Genomic DNA, 20,295 nt, shown 5'->3' with positions numbered 1-20,295 from the left:
GCAGTTGGGGTCTTTTGGCACTGCTGTACTACTCATCATAATTACACGAGGAAAAGGTAAGAGTAAGACAATCATGCTTAAGGGAAAAAACTGCATTCACAGCTCACCAGCTCCCTGGCAATAGCTCTGGGTGAATTTTGTCCCAGAAACCAACATCTCTTGGAGATAGCTGACCACATCAAAGGATATCTACTTGCTGGACTGGCTTTTACATTCACCTGATGTTGTTACCCATGACTGTTTTTATTACTCTTAAGTATTGGGTGCGTTACAGTAATGCCTAGAAGACACAACCAAAATCAGGGTTGCAACATTATTATTTATTATGTTATGTGTTGTGTTATGCCTTTGACAAGCACAGAACAAATAGATGGTTCCTGCTCCAAAGAGCTTCCAATCTAAGTAAGAGCAGACACATAATGAGACAGCCCCTGCCTCAGTTTGAACAGAAAATGAAAAGAAGTGAATTGCCAAAAGTCATTCATCAGGACCAGGGATAGAAGCCTGGTCTGCTTTCCCTAAGCCAGCACTCCAGGCACTTTCTTAACCTTTCCCTACAGCCATTCTCTTTGCCCTCCCTTCTCCCCTATGGATTTATGCGCTGTTTCCACCCTGTCTTTATCCAGCAATTTGCCTCCACGTAGACACCAGCTTTCCTCCATCGCCAGCCAGCTTCAATGAAGTGCATATAGAGCTGACATAAACTGGCGTAACGCCATTGTCTTCAGTGGGGCCGTGCCGATTTACTCCAGCTTGGGAGTTGGTCCCATGAGTCATCTTTTCAGCACCTAGCACAATGAGGCCCTGTTCTCATTCAGGATCTGTACAGCATCTAGCACAGTGGGCCTGGATCTCAGCTGGGGTCTGTGCAGCACCCAGCACAATGGGGGCCATTATCTAAGTTGGGATCTGTGCAGTGCTTGGCAGAATGGGACCCTGGTCTCAGCTAGGGTCTGTGCAAAGCCTGACACAATGGAACAATAGTCTAAGTTGGAATCTCTAGGTGCTACTGTAATGCCAATAATAATCCACCAGTGCAAAGCAGGCTTGGTGCCCTTGTGTACTGAAGGCCTAATGCCTTCTTAACACTGCTCTTTGTCCCACATTTACTGAATCAGTAGATTTTTGTCTCCCTTTCCCTTCAAGCTAATCCTTAAAGGGTAGAACTTTAACCCAAGTAAGATGATTACAGCTTACATAACCCACACAAGCATTCATTTAACCCAATCAGTTTCCAAAGGCTAAAAAGAAAAACCCACTCCCCCCCCCCCCACCCCCACCCACAGAGTTTCCAGCATCCCAAAATGAAACAGTCCAACCGAGGTGATCCAAGTTCACACCACAGGTTGCTCACATCTTCTTCCGACAGACTGGGATCCTTGCTGAGACCCCAGATCTCCGCGTGGATGCCAGAATGATAGAGGTTTTGATGTTGTAGGCAAGAATTTAGCGGAGCTGTGATAAAGGGAACTTTTCCTGAGACAATGAGACTAAACTCTTACATGCAGCAGTCCAAGCTTTGCTTTTCTCCTTTAGGAAGCTGCTGGGTGTAGCTGTCATGCTTTGACAGATCTCTAAGAGAGCTGGAACTTTTGTAGGGGGGACCCTTTCCAAATCCAGCTCTGTTTGTGAAACTCATTTAAGTTATCAGGAGGCAAGGTACTTGTGGATCTGTTCATCATGACTTTTGCTGAACTCCTAGACCACATTGGTGGCATGGGCCGCTTTCAACTCATCCACGTCACTTTGCTTGTCATCCCTGTTTTAATGACAGCTTCGCACAACCTCCTGCAGAATTTTTCCGCTGCTGTCCCAGGACACCACTGCCAGATCCGTGTCACCACCAATAACACTCATGGTACAAATGTGACTCAAAGACTGAGCACCAAAGATCTTTTGAGGGTCTCCATCCCCATGGATGGGGATTGGGAGCCAGAGAAGTGTCACCGATTTGTCACTGCCCAGTGGCAGCTCCTAAATAACAACGCCACAATCGCGAATGGGACAGAGATGGAAACAGAGCCATGCATGGATGGGTGGACCTACGACATGAGCGTCTTCACCAGCACCATCATTATGGAGGTAAGGAAGGGCCTAAAGCACTCACAGCTGCTTAGAGAAAACCTGCATTGCTTGGGCATTATTGACCAATATGTACATTCTACTATCTAGGAGCAGGAGGAAGTGTAGTCTTGTGGTTAAGGCAGTGGTTTGTGCCTTGATTTCAGTTCCTGCCTCTGAACCATTCCTACTCTCTGACCTTAGGCAAATTATAGGTTTTACCCAACTGGATCAGACCCAAGGTTCATCAAGCCCAGTATCCTGCCTTGGACGGTGGCCAGCACCAAATGCTTCAAAGGCAGGTGTAGGAATCCTGCAGCAGCCCCATGTGGGATAACTTGTTCCACACATAGGTCTCATCCTGATAGTTAGAGATCAGCTCAGGCCCTGAAGCATCAGATTTAATATCCCTCCCTGTTGTTGTTAATTATGATTACTCTGGATGTTTTTGATATCCATATAAATGTCCAATCCTCCTTTCAATCTTGTTAACTTCTTCCCCTCAATTACTTTCTGTGGCAGTGAGTTCCACAGGCTAATCCCACATCATGTGAAAAAGTGTATTTCCTCTTATTGGTTTTGAACGTCCATCTTTTAATTTCATTGAATGTCCCCTTGTTCCCGTGTTATGAGACAGGGAGAACAGATGCTTCTGAGCTGCCTCCTCTCTCCCAGTCATTATTTTATAGACTTTTATCCTGTCCCCTCTTATTCATCTCCTTTCTAAGGTAAATGATCCCAATCCCTCCACAGGAGAGTTTCCCAGGCCCTTGGTCATTCTTGTTGTCCTTCAGTGAACCCCTTTTAGTTCTGCAATATCTTTTATTAGATGGGGTGACTAGGTCTGCACACAGCCATCTCTTCATCTCTCTGTCCCTCACATTCCCATATCTGTAAAACATGGATAATTCTTCGTTTCTGCCACCTATGTCTATTTGGAATGTGAACTCTTCAGGGCAGGGGCTGTTTTTTACTGTGTGCGCATGTCACTGGAACTTGTGACTGCTACTAAAACAGAAAATAATAATGAAAGGCAGCCTTATATGATGACACACTCTAGGTCTCCATGCCTGCTGCTCCCATTATTTACTGACATTTGTACTGGGAAGGAACATTCAGATTGTCAAAAGGGATTCTGGTAACTGTTTGCCAGATGGTAAGAGGTGGCCATAGTTGGATATAACAACATTCAGCCCTTCCCATGATTCAGAGTTTTACAAACTTGCATCCATTGCTGTGAGCTAAGCAGTACCATTATCCCCATTTTACAGCTGGGGAAACTGAGGCACAGGTCAGTGAAGTGAGTTGCCCAAGGTCATGGCTGTGTCAGCAATAGAGCTGGCTACAGAACACAGGAGTCCTAGGCTTCCAATCCTGCTCCTCTAACCTCACACAAGCTGTCACAGAACCCAGGAAGCCCATTTTTACTGCTCCAAGCACTAGACCACTTTCCTTCCAAGTGCCAGGAACAGAACCCAGGAAACCTGATGCCAGACTCTGCTTTAACCACTAGACCCCACTCTCCTCCCATTGCTTTGGATAGAACCCAGCAATCCTGACTCCCAGCCCCCCACTCTAAACTACTATACCCCCACTCCCCTCTCAGAGCTGGGACTAGAACCCAGGAAGCCGTTATGCCCAGTCCATGTTTTCATCAATACACATAATCCCAGAATCAAACCCAGGAGTCCTGAACCTCAGTGCTCTGCTCTCACCACTAGACCACAGCATGCAGCTGCACAATAGTAGCTACCCAACACCGAGATGCTCGTTTATTTAACTATCCACCATTAGTTATATCACTCACGTGACCTCATACAAGCTGTCAGCCACCCTGTTAACAAATCCACTGACACAGCAAAATACTGTTTGCTTGTTTAACCAATGCTGAGCTGCAGGACTGCACACAGAGAAAGTTCCCTGACCTTGACAATTCTCAGATTGTTGATTATTTAAATATTTACTTGCACTTTAAAAAAAATATAAATACAAAACAGGGATTCATTTTATTTTAAATATCACCATATTTACCAAATGCAAATGGCCAAAACCTGGTGCCAATAAAATTATTATTATTATTATTAAAATATCAGTAGGGCCTAGAGGCCCCAACTAAGACACATGCCCCCATTGTGCCAGGCACTGCATAGACCCGGACTGAGACTGGAGCCCCCATTGTGCCAGGCACTGCACAGATACACAATGAGAGACAGTCTCTGCACTGAACAGCCTAGAATCTAAACAGACAATGGGTGGGAGGGGAAACGACTTGCCCAAAGTCACGCATCAGGTCAGCAGCAAAGCCTAGACCAGAATTCAGCTCTTCTGAGTCCCAGGCCAGTGCATTACCACTAGGCCACCTTGCCTCTGCATCAAGGGCTTCTGGTGCCCAAAGCAATTGGAGTGGCTACAGGAGCAGCGGCAGAAGCCCTCACGGCCCCACTGGAGCCTGCCTGCCTTGCTCTATGCCTCCTCCCTTTGCTATCTGCAGCCCCCCAGCAGCAGCCAGATGGAACTGCAGCCTGAGACAGTCCACCTCCCACTGGCAGCAGGCAGTACTGCACCCTAAAGTCCATCAGCTGCATAATACAGTCTTTACATAACTGCTGGGGATAACTTCTCTTAGCCCCTAATGACCTGTCACCCCAGCTCTCCATTATACCTTTGTCTGCTAGATTAAATCCTCCCCCACCCATAGCATTGACTATTTTCTCCTTGTGTGGGCATGAGGGCTTGCATGACAACGTCTGACCCCTTTTCCTCCCGCCCCTGCAGTGGGACCTGGTGTGTAACCTGCGGACGCTCGGGCAGATGGCTCAATCAATCTACATGGCTGGGGTGCTGGTGGGGGCACTCGTGTTTGGAAGCTTAGCAGACAGGTGGGTCTTTGCAAGGCTCTTCCTTCTCCCCCCTCTGAGAGCAGTTGCAGTGGCAGAGAAAGCAAGAGCTTTGGGGTGAATGGTATCTGCTGGGGTTAGGGGCAAAAGTCCAGGCAGTGAACGGGATGTTTTAATTTTGACTTCAGAGATAAGGTTTACCCATGGGGAGGTGGGTGGAATAATCCCACGGTCTAATAGCCTTGTGTGGCCAGATGCCCGCCTGGTGTAAATCAGCATCACTCCCCTGGAGTCAGTGGGGCCAGATCCCCAGCTGGTGTAAATCAGTGTCACTCCACTGGAGTCAATGAGAATTTTTCCATTGTCCTCAATGAACATTGGATGAGGCCCATCTATACCAGCTGAGAATCTGGCTCATGGCCTGGCAGTTGCTACATTTTCCTTTGCTCACGTTCATCCTCTTCCTTCTAGCTGCATTCCCTCTCCCTGCCTGATTGCATGTCTGTTGAAGTCAAAGGCACAAATCCCATTGAATTCAGTGCTGCAGTATCTAGCCCTTAGTAAGCGACGTCTTTCAGTGCTTGAGGTTTACCCTTCCCGTACACTTGAGATGCTGATCCACATCTGCTTGTAGTCATTGCTTAGTCGTGTTTAACTCTTATAGCCCTGCCTTGAGCGTCAGTCCCTCCAGACCCTGGTCATTTGTGCTTGCTCTCCCCTGAGCACCTTATAGGCTATGTAAGAACAGACATAGAGATTAGATTAGATAATCTGGTATCCACGTGCACATGACGGAATGCAGATTGCCAAGTGTGGTCTCATCGGAACTGTCCCCATCTACACAAAGGACTCTGCGGCTCTGCATATAAAGGATTCCATCAGCCACCAAACCCCTTGACACCTCTTTCCCCAGCACAGCTATTAACATGCCTTCCTGTGCCACAGGTTTGGGCGGAAGGCTCTCCTGAGCTGGTCTTACCTGCAGATGGCTGTCACGGGCACCTGCACTGCCTTCTCACCCAATTTCACTGCATACTGCATCTTCCGCTTCCTGGTCGGGATGGCCCTCTCTGGGGTCATCCTCAACTGTATGTCACTGGGTAAGGGATCTTCTTCCACTGCTCCTTGTTTTTAACCTGGACAAATTAGCCCTTGTTAGAACTACTTGCATTATGGCAGCCCCTCAGAGACCCCAACTCAGTGTGCACATTATTCCTGGTATTACAGTAGCACCTAGATGCCCCAATATAGTGTGTATGTAGTTAGTAATAGTATGGTAGCTCCTACAGGCCCTTACAAAGATCAGGGCCATATTACACTGGACAGGTTACTAGTCGTATTACAGTAGCACCCAGAGGCACTAACTAAAATCAGCCAAGGGTCCATTACAGTGTGGGCATTATTAATATTACAGTTGCATCTAGCAGCTCTAACCGAGATCTGTTCTCCATTGTGCTAGGCACTGGACATCTACATCCTCCTTTGTGTCTGCTGCCCAGAGGATACAGCTCTATTCCAGCCCCAGAGTCCTGTTTAACTGACAGCCACCATCGTAATGGCTTGGGGCTGGGAACTGACCCAGGGAACCTCCAAGCTAACGAGTTCTTTAGCTCAAGCTATACAGACCTATGCACACAGCTCTAGGTTACATTTGCACATAATGAGACAGTCCCTGTCCCAAAGAGCTTATAATAGATGAAGAAAGAATTATTGTCCCCATTTTATAGGCTGAGACACAGAGGGTTTGATTTGCGCAACATGACACAGAGATCTGTGCCAGACCCAGGAACTGAACCCAGCTTACTTGAGTCCCCATCTACTGCCTGACCAACCTATCCCTCAACCTCCCAGCAACCTTCATTAACTGGGAGAGCTGCAGTGCTGCTGTCCCAGTTTTCATGGCCCAGCCTGGCCAGCAGGCAAGACACGAGCCCAATATGCAGTGTGAATGGTTTAACAACCCCCTACTGTTCTTTTAGCACCTGAGTTATCAATGGCAATGCAGATTAGGGGCTGATATTTTTATCACTGTGTTTTCTATACTTGCTTGAACCCGATCACATTATAATTGTGTAGCGACCCTTGTTATTATTATTTATATTGCAGTAGCACCTAGGAGCCCCAGTCATGGACCAGGACCTCTCTGTGCTAGGTGCTGCACAAACACAGAACAAAAAGATGGTCCCTGCCCCTAAGTAACCTACTTCTTTTCTATTGGGATTCTCTATGTTCTTGTTTTCCAGACCAACGTCTGATTCCTCTTTTGAATGCTGCTAAGATCTCAGCCTCAAGGTAATCTTAGGACAGTGAGTTATGCAGGCTAACTGTGCATTGTTATACAGGACTCCCAGCAATGGTTTGCAGTCTCCCCTTTCTTCCAATGTCTGGTTTTCATTTTTGGATGCTGCTTTCCTGATCTTGTTGGTTTTGATCTGGCCCCAGAACACAAATATTTATCCCTGTGTTTTGCATGCATCACTTCTGCTTATATTCAGCACGACCCAGGAGGGTGTCTCAGAGGGAGCCCAGCTTTGTAGCATCACTGGATTACAATAATAATACTTTGCAATTAAGGACACATTAAACAAAAAGGTTGATTTGAAATTATGAGTGAGGGTTCCAGTCACTTCTTTCTAATGCTATTAATAGTGCTAGAATAGTAATTGTCATGGTAGCACCTAGAGATTCTGACTGAAACTGGGGCCCCCATTGTGCCAGCACTGAACAGACCCCAAGAATGAGCCCCCCATTGTGCTGGGTGCTGACAGACCCCCAATTGAGATAGGGGCCTCGACTGTGCTGGCCATGGCCCATTTATACAGTGAGCGACAGTCCCAGTCTTGAAGAGTTTATGGTTTAAAATACACAAAGGGTGGGAAAGTGGAGTCAAAGACAAAGGGTAGTGTACTAGGACCACTGCCTAGTGTGCTGACCAGCACTGTCTCATTGTTCCTTGGCATTCCCCCACCTGTCTTTCTGCATCCAACTGTTGTCTCTTGTCTTATATTTTAAGCTCTTTGGGGAAGCGACCATCTGTTTGTTCTGTGTCTATACAGCGCCTAGCACACCAGGGTTCCAGTGCACGATTCCTACGTGCTACAAAAATACAAATAAGGAACAGAGGAAACAAACAAAGTGTCTTGCCAAAGTTCCTGGAGAAATTCCATGGCAGATCCAGGAATGGAACACCAATGTCTTGAATACCAGTCTAGTACCGTAATCACTGGCCCACACTGCCTCTCATTCAGCATTCAGCATAATTTTTAACCCCAAAGGACAGCAAAGGCCCTCACACTAGCTGGCACAACTGAGATGTGAATCCATGTCCATGGAAACATTCCCACATGCTCCACAACCTGTTCGCTTAGGCAGCATATTAACTAGAGTTGTGGAATAATTGATTGGTTGGTTCAGTGGCTGAATCAAAAACATTTTTTTAATTGTTTCAAGATCGACCCAAAGCAGAAGTTTTTCCTCACCAAAATGAAAAACAAAAATTAATTTTGAATCAAATGAAATGTTGTGCTCAATCCAAAACAAAAATTTTGGCGAGATGGAGTTTTTTTGGTTTTTTATTTTGGGCATTTTTGGGTGTTTATTACATATTTTAGGAGGTTTTAAAAATAAATTCAGCTAAATTTCTAAATAAAACATTGTTTCAAAACAAAAAGTTGAAACAAAACATTTTGACATTTTCAGAAAAATATCTTTTGGTGTGAGGACGCAGAAAAGCTATTCTCTGAACTCAGACCAAATTTCTAAATAGTTTTGCTCCACCTGAAACTGTATTTTTCAGTAAATAAACTACACGTCCAAAAAATTTTGCCAACTCTAGCATTAACCCCTCTGGCTTGGGTGCCTTCCTTTCCAGTCGTTGAGTGGGTGCCAACCAAAGTACGGACCATAGCCGGCACAGTGGTGGGATACTGCGCTACCATTGGGCAAATCATTCTTCCTGGCTTGGCATATGCCCTCCCAGACTGGCGCTGGTTACAATTCACTGCATCAATGCCCTTCTTCATCTTCTTTCTCTACTCCTGGTAAGTGCATTGCTGCTTGTGGGTAGGTTCACAGGGCTGGATTCTGATCTCACTCTTAGGGCAGGTCTACACTACAAAATTAAATTGACTTAAGTCAAGTTGATGTAGAATCATAGAATCATAGAGTTGGAAGGGACCTCCGGAGGTCATCTAGTCCAACCCCCTGCTCAAAGCAGGACTAACCTCAGCTATATCATCCCAGTCAGGGCTTTGTCAAACCTCAGCTTAAAAACCTCTAAAGATGGAGATTCCACCACCTCCCTAGGTAACCCATTCCAGTGCTTCACCACCCTCCTAGTGAAAAACTTTTTCCTAATGTCCAACCTAGACCTCCCCCCCTGTAACTTGAGATCGTTGCTCCTTGTTCTGTCATCTGCCGCCACCAAGAACAGCCTAGCTCCATCCTCCCTGGAACCCCCTTTCAGGTAGTTAAAGGCTGCTATCAAATCCCCCCTCATTCTTCTCTTTTGCAGACTAAACAAGCCCAGTTTCCTTAGCCTCTCCTCATAAGTCCTGTGCTCCAGCCACTGTAGTAATTAAATTGATATTTCACATCCACGTTATGCTCCTTCTGTTGTTGGTGCACATCCTCACCAGGAGCGCTTACCTGTGTGGGGCACTCTGGGGCACTGACAGCTGGAGCTTTCCACCCTGAGGCAGGGAGGCTTGAGCTGTGAACCCTACATGGGGCTGACGGCCAACAGGTGATGCAAGTAATTGTGTCTATACTGACACTGTGTCACTCTAAGCGCTACGCCTCTCATAAAGGTGCAGTTATTAAGTGGCTGTAGTGGATGACTTACATCGGTGGAAGCTACATTTTAGTGTAGACGCTTTTAGAGTTAAGTTGATGTAAACTGCCTTCCGTCGACCTAACTCTGTAGTGTAGACCAGGTCTTAGACACAATGCTCAAGCATGGGGGCTGCAGGGAGCATAACCAGGCAGTTCTATACACCTTGGGCTAAGCTGAAAGAAGCCCCAACTTCAGTCTGTATTCCCATCTGATTTAGCTGTGATCTGCCATGCAGCCTTGGGCCCCCCATTGTTTGCAACTGTCTTTACTACATGAAGGAGCTTGACTGATCCTGAAAGAATGTGCTCGGCACATCCACTGGCTTTACCAAGATCTGTGATTGTCTTTGGATCCAATGCAGTCATTTGTACCTTTCAGCATAGAAAATGTATATGTACAAGAGATAGTACTGTAGGGGCCCAAACTCAGCTGGGAGCTATAGGTCCTACTGAAATGGAAATAGTAACCACAAATTGATGGAGTTCCTCTGTGTTTGCAACAGTGTAACTTCATCTCAGAATCTGCCCCACAAGCTCCTAGCTCTACCGAGGGCTGAGTGTCCCTAATTCCCGTGAGATGCAAATTCCTATGAAGAGAACCCAACTGGAAAGAAGGAAGCACTCCATTGTTTCCTGATATTGCTGCTCATTTTGCAGGTGGTTTGCAGAGTCCGCTCGATGGCTGGTTCTGTCAGGCAAACCGGACCGAGCAGTGCAGGTGCTTAAGAAAGTTGCTCAAATAAATAGAAAGAAAGAAGAAGGAGACAAACTGGATACAGAGGTAAAGAGATGGATGGAATTGTTGCACCATCAAAGGAAACCACAGATAATCTCAGTTTATGTGCTATAGGGGTTTAAGTGATGTGTAGGTTTTCAGCTGGCCCTCTGAACGCATGATGCACCAGGGCTCCGGATCTCCATGACGCACCACCTCATCTCCCCAAGATGGTGCATCATGGGAGATGCGGTCAAACCAGGGAACCTGGCCTGTAGAAGAGAATGGAAGCATGAGACACCTGAATTACAACTCCCATAAGGCACCACAGCAGCATTCCCAACTGAAATATTTCAATTTAAAGCCACTTTATACTGAAAGTCATATCTTTGTCATTAACAGTCCCTGTAAAGTCCCATGATTCTGACCTGCAGAGAGAAGCAGTTTCAGTAAAAGTAAACTTATTGAGCTGGACAGAAAGATAAGACTGTGAGGCCTTAGCGCTAATAAGAATCCTGACTCCCACGCCATTGAACTGAACTAAAATTAATAATTCCTGCACTTTCATGATCTCAACTGCTTGTTTATCAAAGATAAGCAGAATCCCTGCATGATTCTGTGGCATTCTGGGACAATGATTAACCGCAGGGACACAAAACTGCACTTGGATACAAACTATACTCCTTGTATTTCACAACAAATTGCAGTGTGTTTCAATACTAACAGTTCTACTACATTAACACAATGGCTTAAGAGGTGGGGGCTGCTTAGGGGGCACTCTCTCCATGCTAACCCTGATGCCCCAGTGCAGTGCTAGGGAACACTGTGTTGCAGGGAGTGGGATGGGGGGCCCAGTAGGAGGCGCTGTCCCCTCACAGTCAGTGCTGACCCCAATGCTCCACCATGGTCCACTGGAAGTGAAAACATGTTAAGGTCCCAGGGCCTTTTCCCAATGGAGTTAGTTACCCCAGGGATAAAGCTGCCCTCACTATTCAGTAAGGGTGAAAAGAGGGACTTCAGTGATGTCTCCGCTACAGCACAAGGGGAAACTTCACCTTTAACACTTTGGACCATATTCTCCAAGGACTAATGCCCCAGGAAAACTCACTGAAGTCAAATTATCTTCATCTTCTGCCCTAAAGTTGAGTACCAATATTATGAGCTGTTAAACAACTTCTGTCTTCCAACCCAGAGCATTTCAGTGGTGGATGAAGTGATCCCATCTATCTCCATACAGACCCCTCTATCTATATCTATTTAATTCATGTTCACATGTAACTGGATAAACATATTTAAAAAAAAAATCAAGAAAATGTCTGTGTTCTGCTTTTCTCTTAAATCTGCGTTAGGAACATTTGTGGCAGCTCCTGTAGCCAAGCAATAGCTCTCAGATGGTCACTAGAGGGGGATGCAGGATTGGTTGTATGTTTTAGTCTGTGCTGCGCTTAACCACATTCCTGGTCTGCTTTTGTTTCCTCTAAATGGAATGGTGAAAACCTTTTAAAACAGCTCCTGGGCCTCATGGAGTTATCTTCACGGGAATTGCCTGACTGGATTAGACCAGTGATCTGTGTAACCCAGTTTCCTGTTTCTGACAGTAGCTAGCAAAGAGTCCCATTCCAGGCTCTGGGAGAAGAGCGGGGTCTAGTGGTTACAGCTGGAAGAGGCTGGGAATCAGGATTCCTGGGTTCCATGCCTAACATTGGGAGGGGAGTGAGACCTACTGGTTAGAGGTAGACACTGGCATTCAGGACTTCTCGCCTTATCTCAAACTCTGGCAGCCTATTCTCTATCTTGTCCATTATTTTGTAGCCCTTTATCAGGTCCCTTCTTATGTGACTCCTTGCTGGGGTAAACATTTCCAATCCTTTCCTCTCATGGGAATTTCTACAGGGCTCTAATCCCTTGCCTTACCCATCCCTGCCTCCCCACCCCCATATTTCTGCTACACCCTACAGGCCAGATCCTCAGCTTCATTGTCAATTGACTTCAATGGAGCAACAGCTAGTCTATATCAGCTGGGAATCGGGGCCCATTTTCTCCAATGGAGCGTATCAAATGTGCTGAGCACAATAAGGAAGGTGCAGCAGCATAATACACCAGAATTATTTTTCCTTCACTCTCCCCCCCAGGTCTTGAAATCCAACATGCAGAAGGAAATGGCCTTGGCACAATCTTCCTACACCTTGTACAGCTTGGTCCGCACCCCCACAGTACGCAGGATATCCTGCTGTATCTCTAGCGTCTGGTAGGTGTGCTCTAGTTTTCTTTCTAACCCCGATGCCCCAGTACAGCACTATGGGGTGCTGTGCTCTAGGGTGAGGGTGGGGGACTCAGTAGGGGGCACCTTTGCCTCAGAATCAGTGCTGACCCCAATGCCCCACCATGATTCATTGGAGGTAAAGACATATGGCCAGTCAAGATCCTCTGTCCTTTTCCCCATTGGAGTTAGTTACACCAGGAATAAATCTGGCCCCACTGTATATTTACACCCCCCCTCCAATGACCATTCACAGGTTTGCCACCAGCTTTGCCTTCTATGGCTTGGCCATGGACCTGCAGCACTTCGGCTTCAACATTTATCTCATCCAGGTGGCTTTTGGCTCCATCGACATCCCGGCCAAGTTGGGTGCTGCCATCGGGATGAGCTTTATCGGGCGGCGCTTCACCCAGGCAGCTTCTGTCATCCTGGCAGGGCTGGCGATCCTGGCCAACATATTTGTGCCACGAGGTGGGCATTCAGGGTGCAGCAGGCAGGGGAGGGCAGGGCTGAATTAAGGTTACCTGGGACCCTAGTCACACCATGACAGGGGCCACCCCAATCCCAAGGTGATCTCCCCCTGGCCACTGCCCTCATAACCACCACTCTCACCTATGGCCACACCCCCAGGGGTCTGCCCTGGCCCAATGCCCCACTCCAGGGCCTCCCCTGACCTCTGCCCCACTCCCACAATCCAATCCCACCCCATGGTCTGTATCTTTGGCTGAACCCCACCCGCACAGCCAAAGCCTTCTCCATGGCCTTGCCCCATAGCTAATACCTACTCCATACCCCTCACCACAGCTGTGCTCCCCCAATAATCCTCATCCCTGAATGACCCAACCTCGACCCCCACAGCCCAACCCCGACCTATGACCCCATGTCCACTTGAAGTGGCGGAGGGAATGATCCCCTTGGGAGCAGAACAGGACTATCATGGGAGATGTTGTCCAGTTAGGGTGTTGGGCCCACAGAGGAGAATAGGAACAAGAGGAACTGAGCTACAACTCCCATGGAGCACTACAATAGCATAAAAATATTTGAACTTTCAGGTGTACTTTTTTTTTTTTTTTGACAAAAAAATTGAAATTGTCCACGGCAGGCAGACATGTTTTGTGAAAACTTCGTTTAGTTGAAACCCCAATTTTCTGTCAAAAACCAGTTTCAACAGAAAATTTCTGACAATCCCTAATGTAGACATCTCTTTTATAGATCATATTACTACTCTTGCTGTGTCTCGGATGTATGTTGTATATAGGCACTGAGGGGCCAGCCTTAGCCAGAATTGTTGCAGCAACTGATCCCCACTCGTGACTGCTACCAGCACTGATCATTAACTCTCATCCTTTTATGTCCTTCTCTCTCCCACACCCCAAGAGCTGAAGACCTTACGTACATCCCTGGCAGTGCTTGGGAAAGGATGCTTAGCCTCTTCCTTTAACTGTTTGTATCTCTACACTGGCGAACTGTACCCTACAGTCATCAGGTACCTACTGCAGCAGCTCATCTATTGCTGCACTAAATGAAATTCCACCCAACACATTACTCAAGTCAACGGGTCAGAGCTTGGAACGACAGGGCTCCTCAGCAAAGCTGGAACCAGAGCTCTGAATTTCTGTTCCAAAGGAAGTTCCAACATTTCAAAATTGCCTTCCAATCTACCCCAAATTGGACTGAAAAGTTGAAAATTTCAAAATTTCTTGCTAAATTAAAATTCCAAAGAATTTCATTTCAGAAATAGCCAAACAACCTTATTGAAACCCAGGTTATTCGGCTCAACATGGGGTAACTGGGTGAAATTTAACAGCTCATGTTATACTGGAGATCAGACTAGAAGATCTACTGGTTCCTTCAGGCCTTAAACTCTATGAAATGTTTCAATAAGGACTTATCCAAACAATAACTGATTTATCATTTCAACTATTATATCATTATATAAACCATCGAATCATAGAAATATAGAGCTGGGAGGGACCTCAAGAGGTCATCTACTCCATCTACCCATGCTAAGGCAGAATTAAGTATACCTAGACTGCCCCATGACAGATGTTTGTCTAACTGTTCTTATAAAAAAACATGAAGAACAGGAATTCCACAACCTCCCTTAGTAATCTGTTCCTATCCTAGAGTTTGAAAGTTTTTCCTAATACCCAATCTGAATTTCCCTGCTGCAAACTAAACCAAATCCTTCTTGTCCTAACCTTGGAGGATGTGGAGAACAATTGATCACCATTCTCTTTATAACAACCATTTACATATTTGAAGGTGTGTCATCTCCCTCCCACCCCCGCCTCCAGTCTTCTGTAAACTAAACATGCCCAGTTCTATCCACCTTTCCTCATAGGTCAGATTTTCTAAACCTCTGATCATTTTTGGTGCTCTCCTCTGGACTCTCTCCAAGACACAATACTCCAGCTGAGGCCTCACCAGTGCCAAGTAGAGTGAAATAATTGCCTCCTGTGTCTTACATATGACATTCCTGTTAATACATCCCAGAATCACATTTGCCTTTTTCACAACAGGATTACACTGTTGACTCATATTCAATGTGTGAGCCACTATAACCTCAGATCCTCTTCAGCAGTACAACCACCTAGCCATTCACCATTTTGTATTTGTGCTTTTGATTTTTCCTTCCTAAGTACAGTTGTCACAGGTTGCCTGGCCCTTTAAGGGTAATTGAGCTCAGACACACCTGTGCCAGATTAGATAACCCCCTGCCTAAACTGGTACTGATCAGATTTCTTTAAAAAGGACTGAGAAAACTCAATCTGAGAGTGAACCCACAGAGTTGGGAAGGACTCTGCAGAAGGACCTGAACAAGGGTCTGAAGGAGACCATGAAGCTCTCCAGGGAAGGAGCCTCTGAGTCAGGGCTTGGTCCCACAGCCAAAGACAGAGACTGAAGTGTAACTCAGAAAGACTGGGAACTGAGCCTGAAGGGTGGGCTGCAGGGGAGCCCAGGTGGGGAGAAAGAACTTTTGATTGTGTTTGGACTTTTGTTACCCCAAGGAATGATTGAACTCAGAGTGAGCCAGCCAGAGGGCTGAGCCACGGGAACCAGAGGAGAGACAGAAAAGCCAGGAGGAGGAGAAAACTGAGGCAAGGAGTGCTTGCAGCACCACACTCAAGCAGCATGGGGCACTATAGGGAAGGCAAGCCCCATGACAGTAGTACTTTGCACTTGTCTTTATTGAATTTCATCTTATTGATTAATATAATAGTCAAAGTGATAAATCAATTATCATACCAGTAAGTGCCTATTGAAATGTTTTGATAAAGTCAGTTCAGTATTTCCAAGCCCTGTTCTCTCTATATATCTGAATAGATAAAGAATGCAACTGGGCAGGGAGAAGGTTTCTTTCCTTCCATTGGCAGAGCATGGAAATAGATGAACCAATTGATCTTCAGCCTTCCCATCCCAAATTTAAGGCTTCTTCTGTTCTCATCCTCTAGCTTCCAAGGCCACAGCAGGGCAAAAAGAAAAACAACAAAGCCCTTTGACCTCACTGAAATGTTTCAATTATTTTTCACTGAAAATTTTGACAAAATCAAGTATGTTCCCAGGAATTTTGTTGAATCAACATTTCCCAATGGAAAACTGTTCCATTGGAAAATTTCCCCCCAGTTCTATTTTCAAGCCTGAGGTAACATTTCCCAAGTTACCTAAATCCAATTTTCAAAAATTTCTCCCAGTTAAAAATGTGCACCTTATTTCCAGTTTGAACTGCTCTAGCTTCAACTCCCAACCCTTGGATCTCTCACTGTCTTTTTCTGATGCATCAAAGGACCCTCTACCAGGAGATAACTTCTCCCCATCTAGGTACTTACAGACTATAATCCTGTACCAGTACAGTACCAGCCCTCCTTTCACAATTAGCCCTGACCTTAGTTTGGGGACAGCCACAAAGATTAAAGTCAACCCAAAACATTTAGTTTCAATCCCTCCCTCTCCCCCGCCCCCCCCCCCGACAGAAAATTTTAAAAATTTGGCAAAAATTTACTTCCCTCCCTCCCCCGAAAAATTCAATTTTGCAGAAACCACATTTCCTGTTGAAGGGACCCTGCTAACTGGCTGTAGAAATAAGGAAAACCAATTCTGATCAAAGGCTATTTTTGAGCAGATCAAGGGGAGAAAAAAAATCCATGGGCAGATTGAATCTGATCTTTTCCAGGATCAGTCTGATATGTTCATGATTTTACAATTTCTTTTTTAAAGGTTGTTTTCTACACTTGCAGACAGACCGGCATGGGGCTCGGAAGCACCATGGCTCGTGTGGGAGGCATAGTAGCTCCGGTGGTGAGAGTGACGGGAGAATATTTCCCATACCTCCCACCAATTATATATGGGACAGCTCCTATAATCTCAGGCATCGCTGCTATATTCCTGCCAGAGACCCTCAATGTGCCATTGCCTGATACCATAGAAGAAGTGGAGAGAGGGTTAGTCCACTTTCACTTCATTTTGATTGTGTGCTGAGTCCTTTCTTACAGCAGTTAGTCTGAGCCTTCTCTCATGTATAAATGGAAGCAACTGCAATAGACCCAATGTAACTGATACCTCCCACCTGGACAGTGGCGCAGGCTAGTGGATAGGGTGCAGGACTGGGAGTCAGGAGACTGGGTTTCACTCCTGTCATGCTTTTGTTTCCCTTCCCACTCTTTATCTATTCTTTCTTTTTAGCTCATAAGATCTTTAGGGCAGGGAATGTCTCCTACTATGTGTCTGTGCTGCACCCGGCCCAATGGAGTCCTGATCTCAGTTAGGGTCTCTAAATAAGCCAGAGCTCCACTGGAGTCAATGCATCCACATCCCCAGCTGGTGTAAATTGGCTGTAGTGCCACTGAAGTGAATGGGACCAGATTCCCAGGTGGTGTAAATAGGTGTCACTCCACTGGAGTCAATGAGCCAGATCTTCAGCTGGTGAAAATCGGACATAGCTCCATTGAAGACAATGGCTCTAGGCCAATTTACATCAGTTGAGGATTGGGCTCAATACTTATTTGTGTTTTTGTTTTTTTTTTAATTCAAGGGCCAGAGACCTAAAGAGCGAAGAGCAAAAAGAAAAGATTCTTCTGCAGACGGTGGGGCCGGCCATGCTGCAGGAAGACTGATGGTGAGATACGAGAGCAGGCCCCTTGGGTTAGGAAGTCCTCTGCTCAGAATGGTACCCACATTTCTGTATCAGCAGTGCACTCACAGGGCCTGGGTCTGTTCTGTGCTGCAGAGAGACAGCGCAGGAGAGTCATAAAAAATAAATGGCAGATTCCTCAATCTTGGAAGTCTCTCTCTCTCTCACACACACACACTGACTCATGCTCCTGTTCACACTTACATTCATGCATCCACCCAGTTCCATTCACACACACACACACACACCACTCTCATACACATAACGCCACACATGCTCACTCTCGCACATTCATATGTTCTCACACTCCTGCTCACACACTCATGTTCACACACACTCTCACAACAAACACACAGGTCAGCATTGTTAGAAGGCTCCCTCCTTCTCCACCACAGCTGATTAGCACTTGACCTCCTGACATCTGACAGTAAGTTAGTTCCCAACACGGATCTCATAAGCAGCTGTGTTTTATGGAAAACTCACTCGATAAATCTAATGGCTGTGGATGGAATGTGTTTCATTCAGTTCCCATTGTACAGAGGCCCATGGCCATTTTTCACATACCTGAATACCGGAGCCCTTGGGTCAGAGGAAATGTTTAAACAACTTCAATTACCATCACGGCTGTTTCCATGGGGCGCAAACAGAACACTCATGCTGCCTAATAAACGCAGACTCCTGTTAAGGAGGTGGTCTGGGATGACTCATTCATCTCCTGCCTACTATATCACTGCATCTCCAATGGATGAGTCCCATTATGGCTCTGTATCTGCTGAAGGGTTCATTCTTTTAGTTCTAACATGAGCTTCAACATAGATCCCATCCCAGATGGGAAAGAAAGTCCAGATCATATCCTCGGCTGGTGTAAAGGGGCATAGCTCCATTGATTTCAGTGAAGTGATACCCCTTTACGCCAGCTGGGAATCTGGCCCTATTGTCATCAATGGAGGGATGTCAATTTACACAACTGGGGATCTGCTCCACTGATTCCAGTGGAGCTAAGGCTGATTTACATCAGCTGGGGATCTGGCCCCATTGACTCCAATGGAGCTACAGTTCTAATCCTCACTCTGTGAAGAGACTGAGGTTGAACAATTAGAGCAGTGGGAGAATGGAAGACCCCCATTGAGATCATGGCCCATTATGGGGGTGTGCATTATCACTAGTAGTAGTATAGTAGTATCTAGAGGCCCCACACCAGACCATTGTACTGGGTGCTGCACGTTCATTCTCTGCCTCAATTAGTTTAGTCTGAATAGAAAAGACAAAAGGTGAGCCAGAGGCAAAATGACTTGCCCAAGGCCACACAGCAGATCAGTGTCAGTCGGCAGAGGCAGGAACAGAACCTAGGTCCTCCTAACTTGTGCTCTACCCTCAAGACTGCACTACTGTATAAACAAATATGCACTCATCACCTGGTCCCTTCAACCACAATCACTTGCAAAGATATTAGCGTGGCTAACGCAGTCTATGCTGTATGAATAATCACATTCATATTGGCAACTACATACATAAACCAACTGCAAACACTAAACATCCAGGCACATTCTGAGACAGTCAGTAGCTCTGAGCATCATATCCAGCAGAGGGAGTGGTGGAGATGCCTTTATTAAGAGTTTGTGAATTTAACCCTTGCAAACTACGCCATAATCACCAAGCACTGGGAGAGATTTGCCAGTTCAAAGCAAGTGCTCAGGACAAGAGCTCAGAAACACAGAGGTAGATCTAAGCTCCCAGTTCTGGTGCTGCTCAGAAGGGTTGAATCGAGATAGGACACAACCCACGTAAGTGAGCCTCTATTGCATTTTAATTGTTCGGAAGATGCTACATTTTCATTCCTCTTTTGACCTACTGATTGCAGGCAGGAAAGGGCTGTAAAAGACAAGCTTGCAAGTGAGTTGAAGCCATTGCAGGAAGGTGGAGAACTAGGGTGTGCTGATGCTTGTGTGCAGAAGAAAATTTAGCTCATGTGGGAGGTGTCAGAAGCCAAAAGGATGGGTCAATTTTATTTTTGTGGATAACTTTTCCAGGCAAGCAGAAATCTGGAGGAAAGCAGCCTGCGATGGAATGGTTCAGCAGCTGATCCTTGCACTGTCAGTGTTGTGGTTATATCCTAGCTTTAGGGGGAGATCCTCTGCTCGCAGAAATCAGCGTCGCACCATTGATTTCGATGGAGCTAAGCTGATTTGTACCGGCTGAGGATCTGGCCCTTGCTTTTTTTGGTGAAAGATGCGGGGAGGAGGAACACACGCCATCCGGCAGTGGGTTGATAGGAAGACGAAATTGTGCTTTTCAAGACTGGCCAGGAAACTGATGCAACATCTCGCATTTAAAGCCTAAGCCTCTTTCTAACACATCGCAGTAAATGGGCAGGGGATGGCATCTGACAAAATGCATGTTACTATCACCTGGATCTGTACATGATAACATCATTAATTATTATTGCTGTGCAAAGATA

At 46.1% G+C, this 20,295-nt stretch overlaps 1 protein-coding gene across 2 annotated transcripts; it reads left to right on the top strand.

Annotated features, from left to right (window-relative positions):
• Positions 1-1,680: 1,680 nt before the first annotated feature.
• On the top strand, positions 1,681-17,965 carry LOC137150487 (solute carrier family 22 member 6-A-like). Of its 2 annotated transcripts, none has more exons than XM_067544445.1 (10): positions 1,681-2,082; positions 4,837-4,940; positions 5,844-5,998; positions 8,770-8,938; positions 10,389-10,512; positions 12,579-12,694; positions 12,963-13,177; positions 14,084-14,192; positions 16,945-17,148; positions 17,745-17,965. In XM_067544445.1, the coding sequence occupies exons 1-10, from the start codon at positions 1,681-1,683 to the stop codon at positions 17,818-17,820; spliced, it is 1,674 nt and encodes a 557-aa protein (XP_067400546.1). In that variant the 3' UTR covers positions 17,821-17,965. The 2 variants fall into 2 exon arrangements, with proteins under 2 accessions (XP_067400546.1, XP_067400545.1); XM_067544444.1 differs by having other exon boundaries at positions 17,739-17,965.
• The last annotated feature ends 2,330 nt before the right edge of the window (positions 17,966-20,295 follow it).

This window comes from Emydura macquarii, unplaced genomic scaffold, assembly GCF_026122565.2.
Source record: "Emydura macquarii macquarii isolate MOO-44397 ecotype Brisbane River unplaced genomic scaffold, CSIRO-AGI_Emac_v2 contig_968, whole genome shotgun sequence".
In the NCBI taxonomy this organism is placed as follows: Eukaryota; Metazoa; Chordata; order Testudines; family Chelidae; genus Emydura; species Emydura macquarii.
Note: the sequence above shows the minus strand (reverse complement) of the source record. Positions and strands in the feature narration are given on the sequence as shown.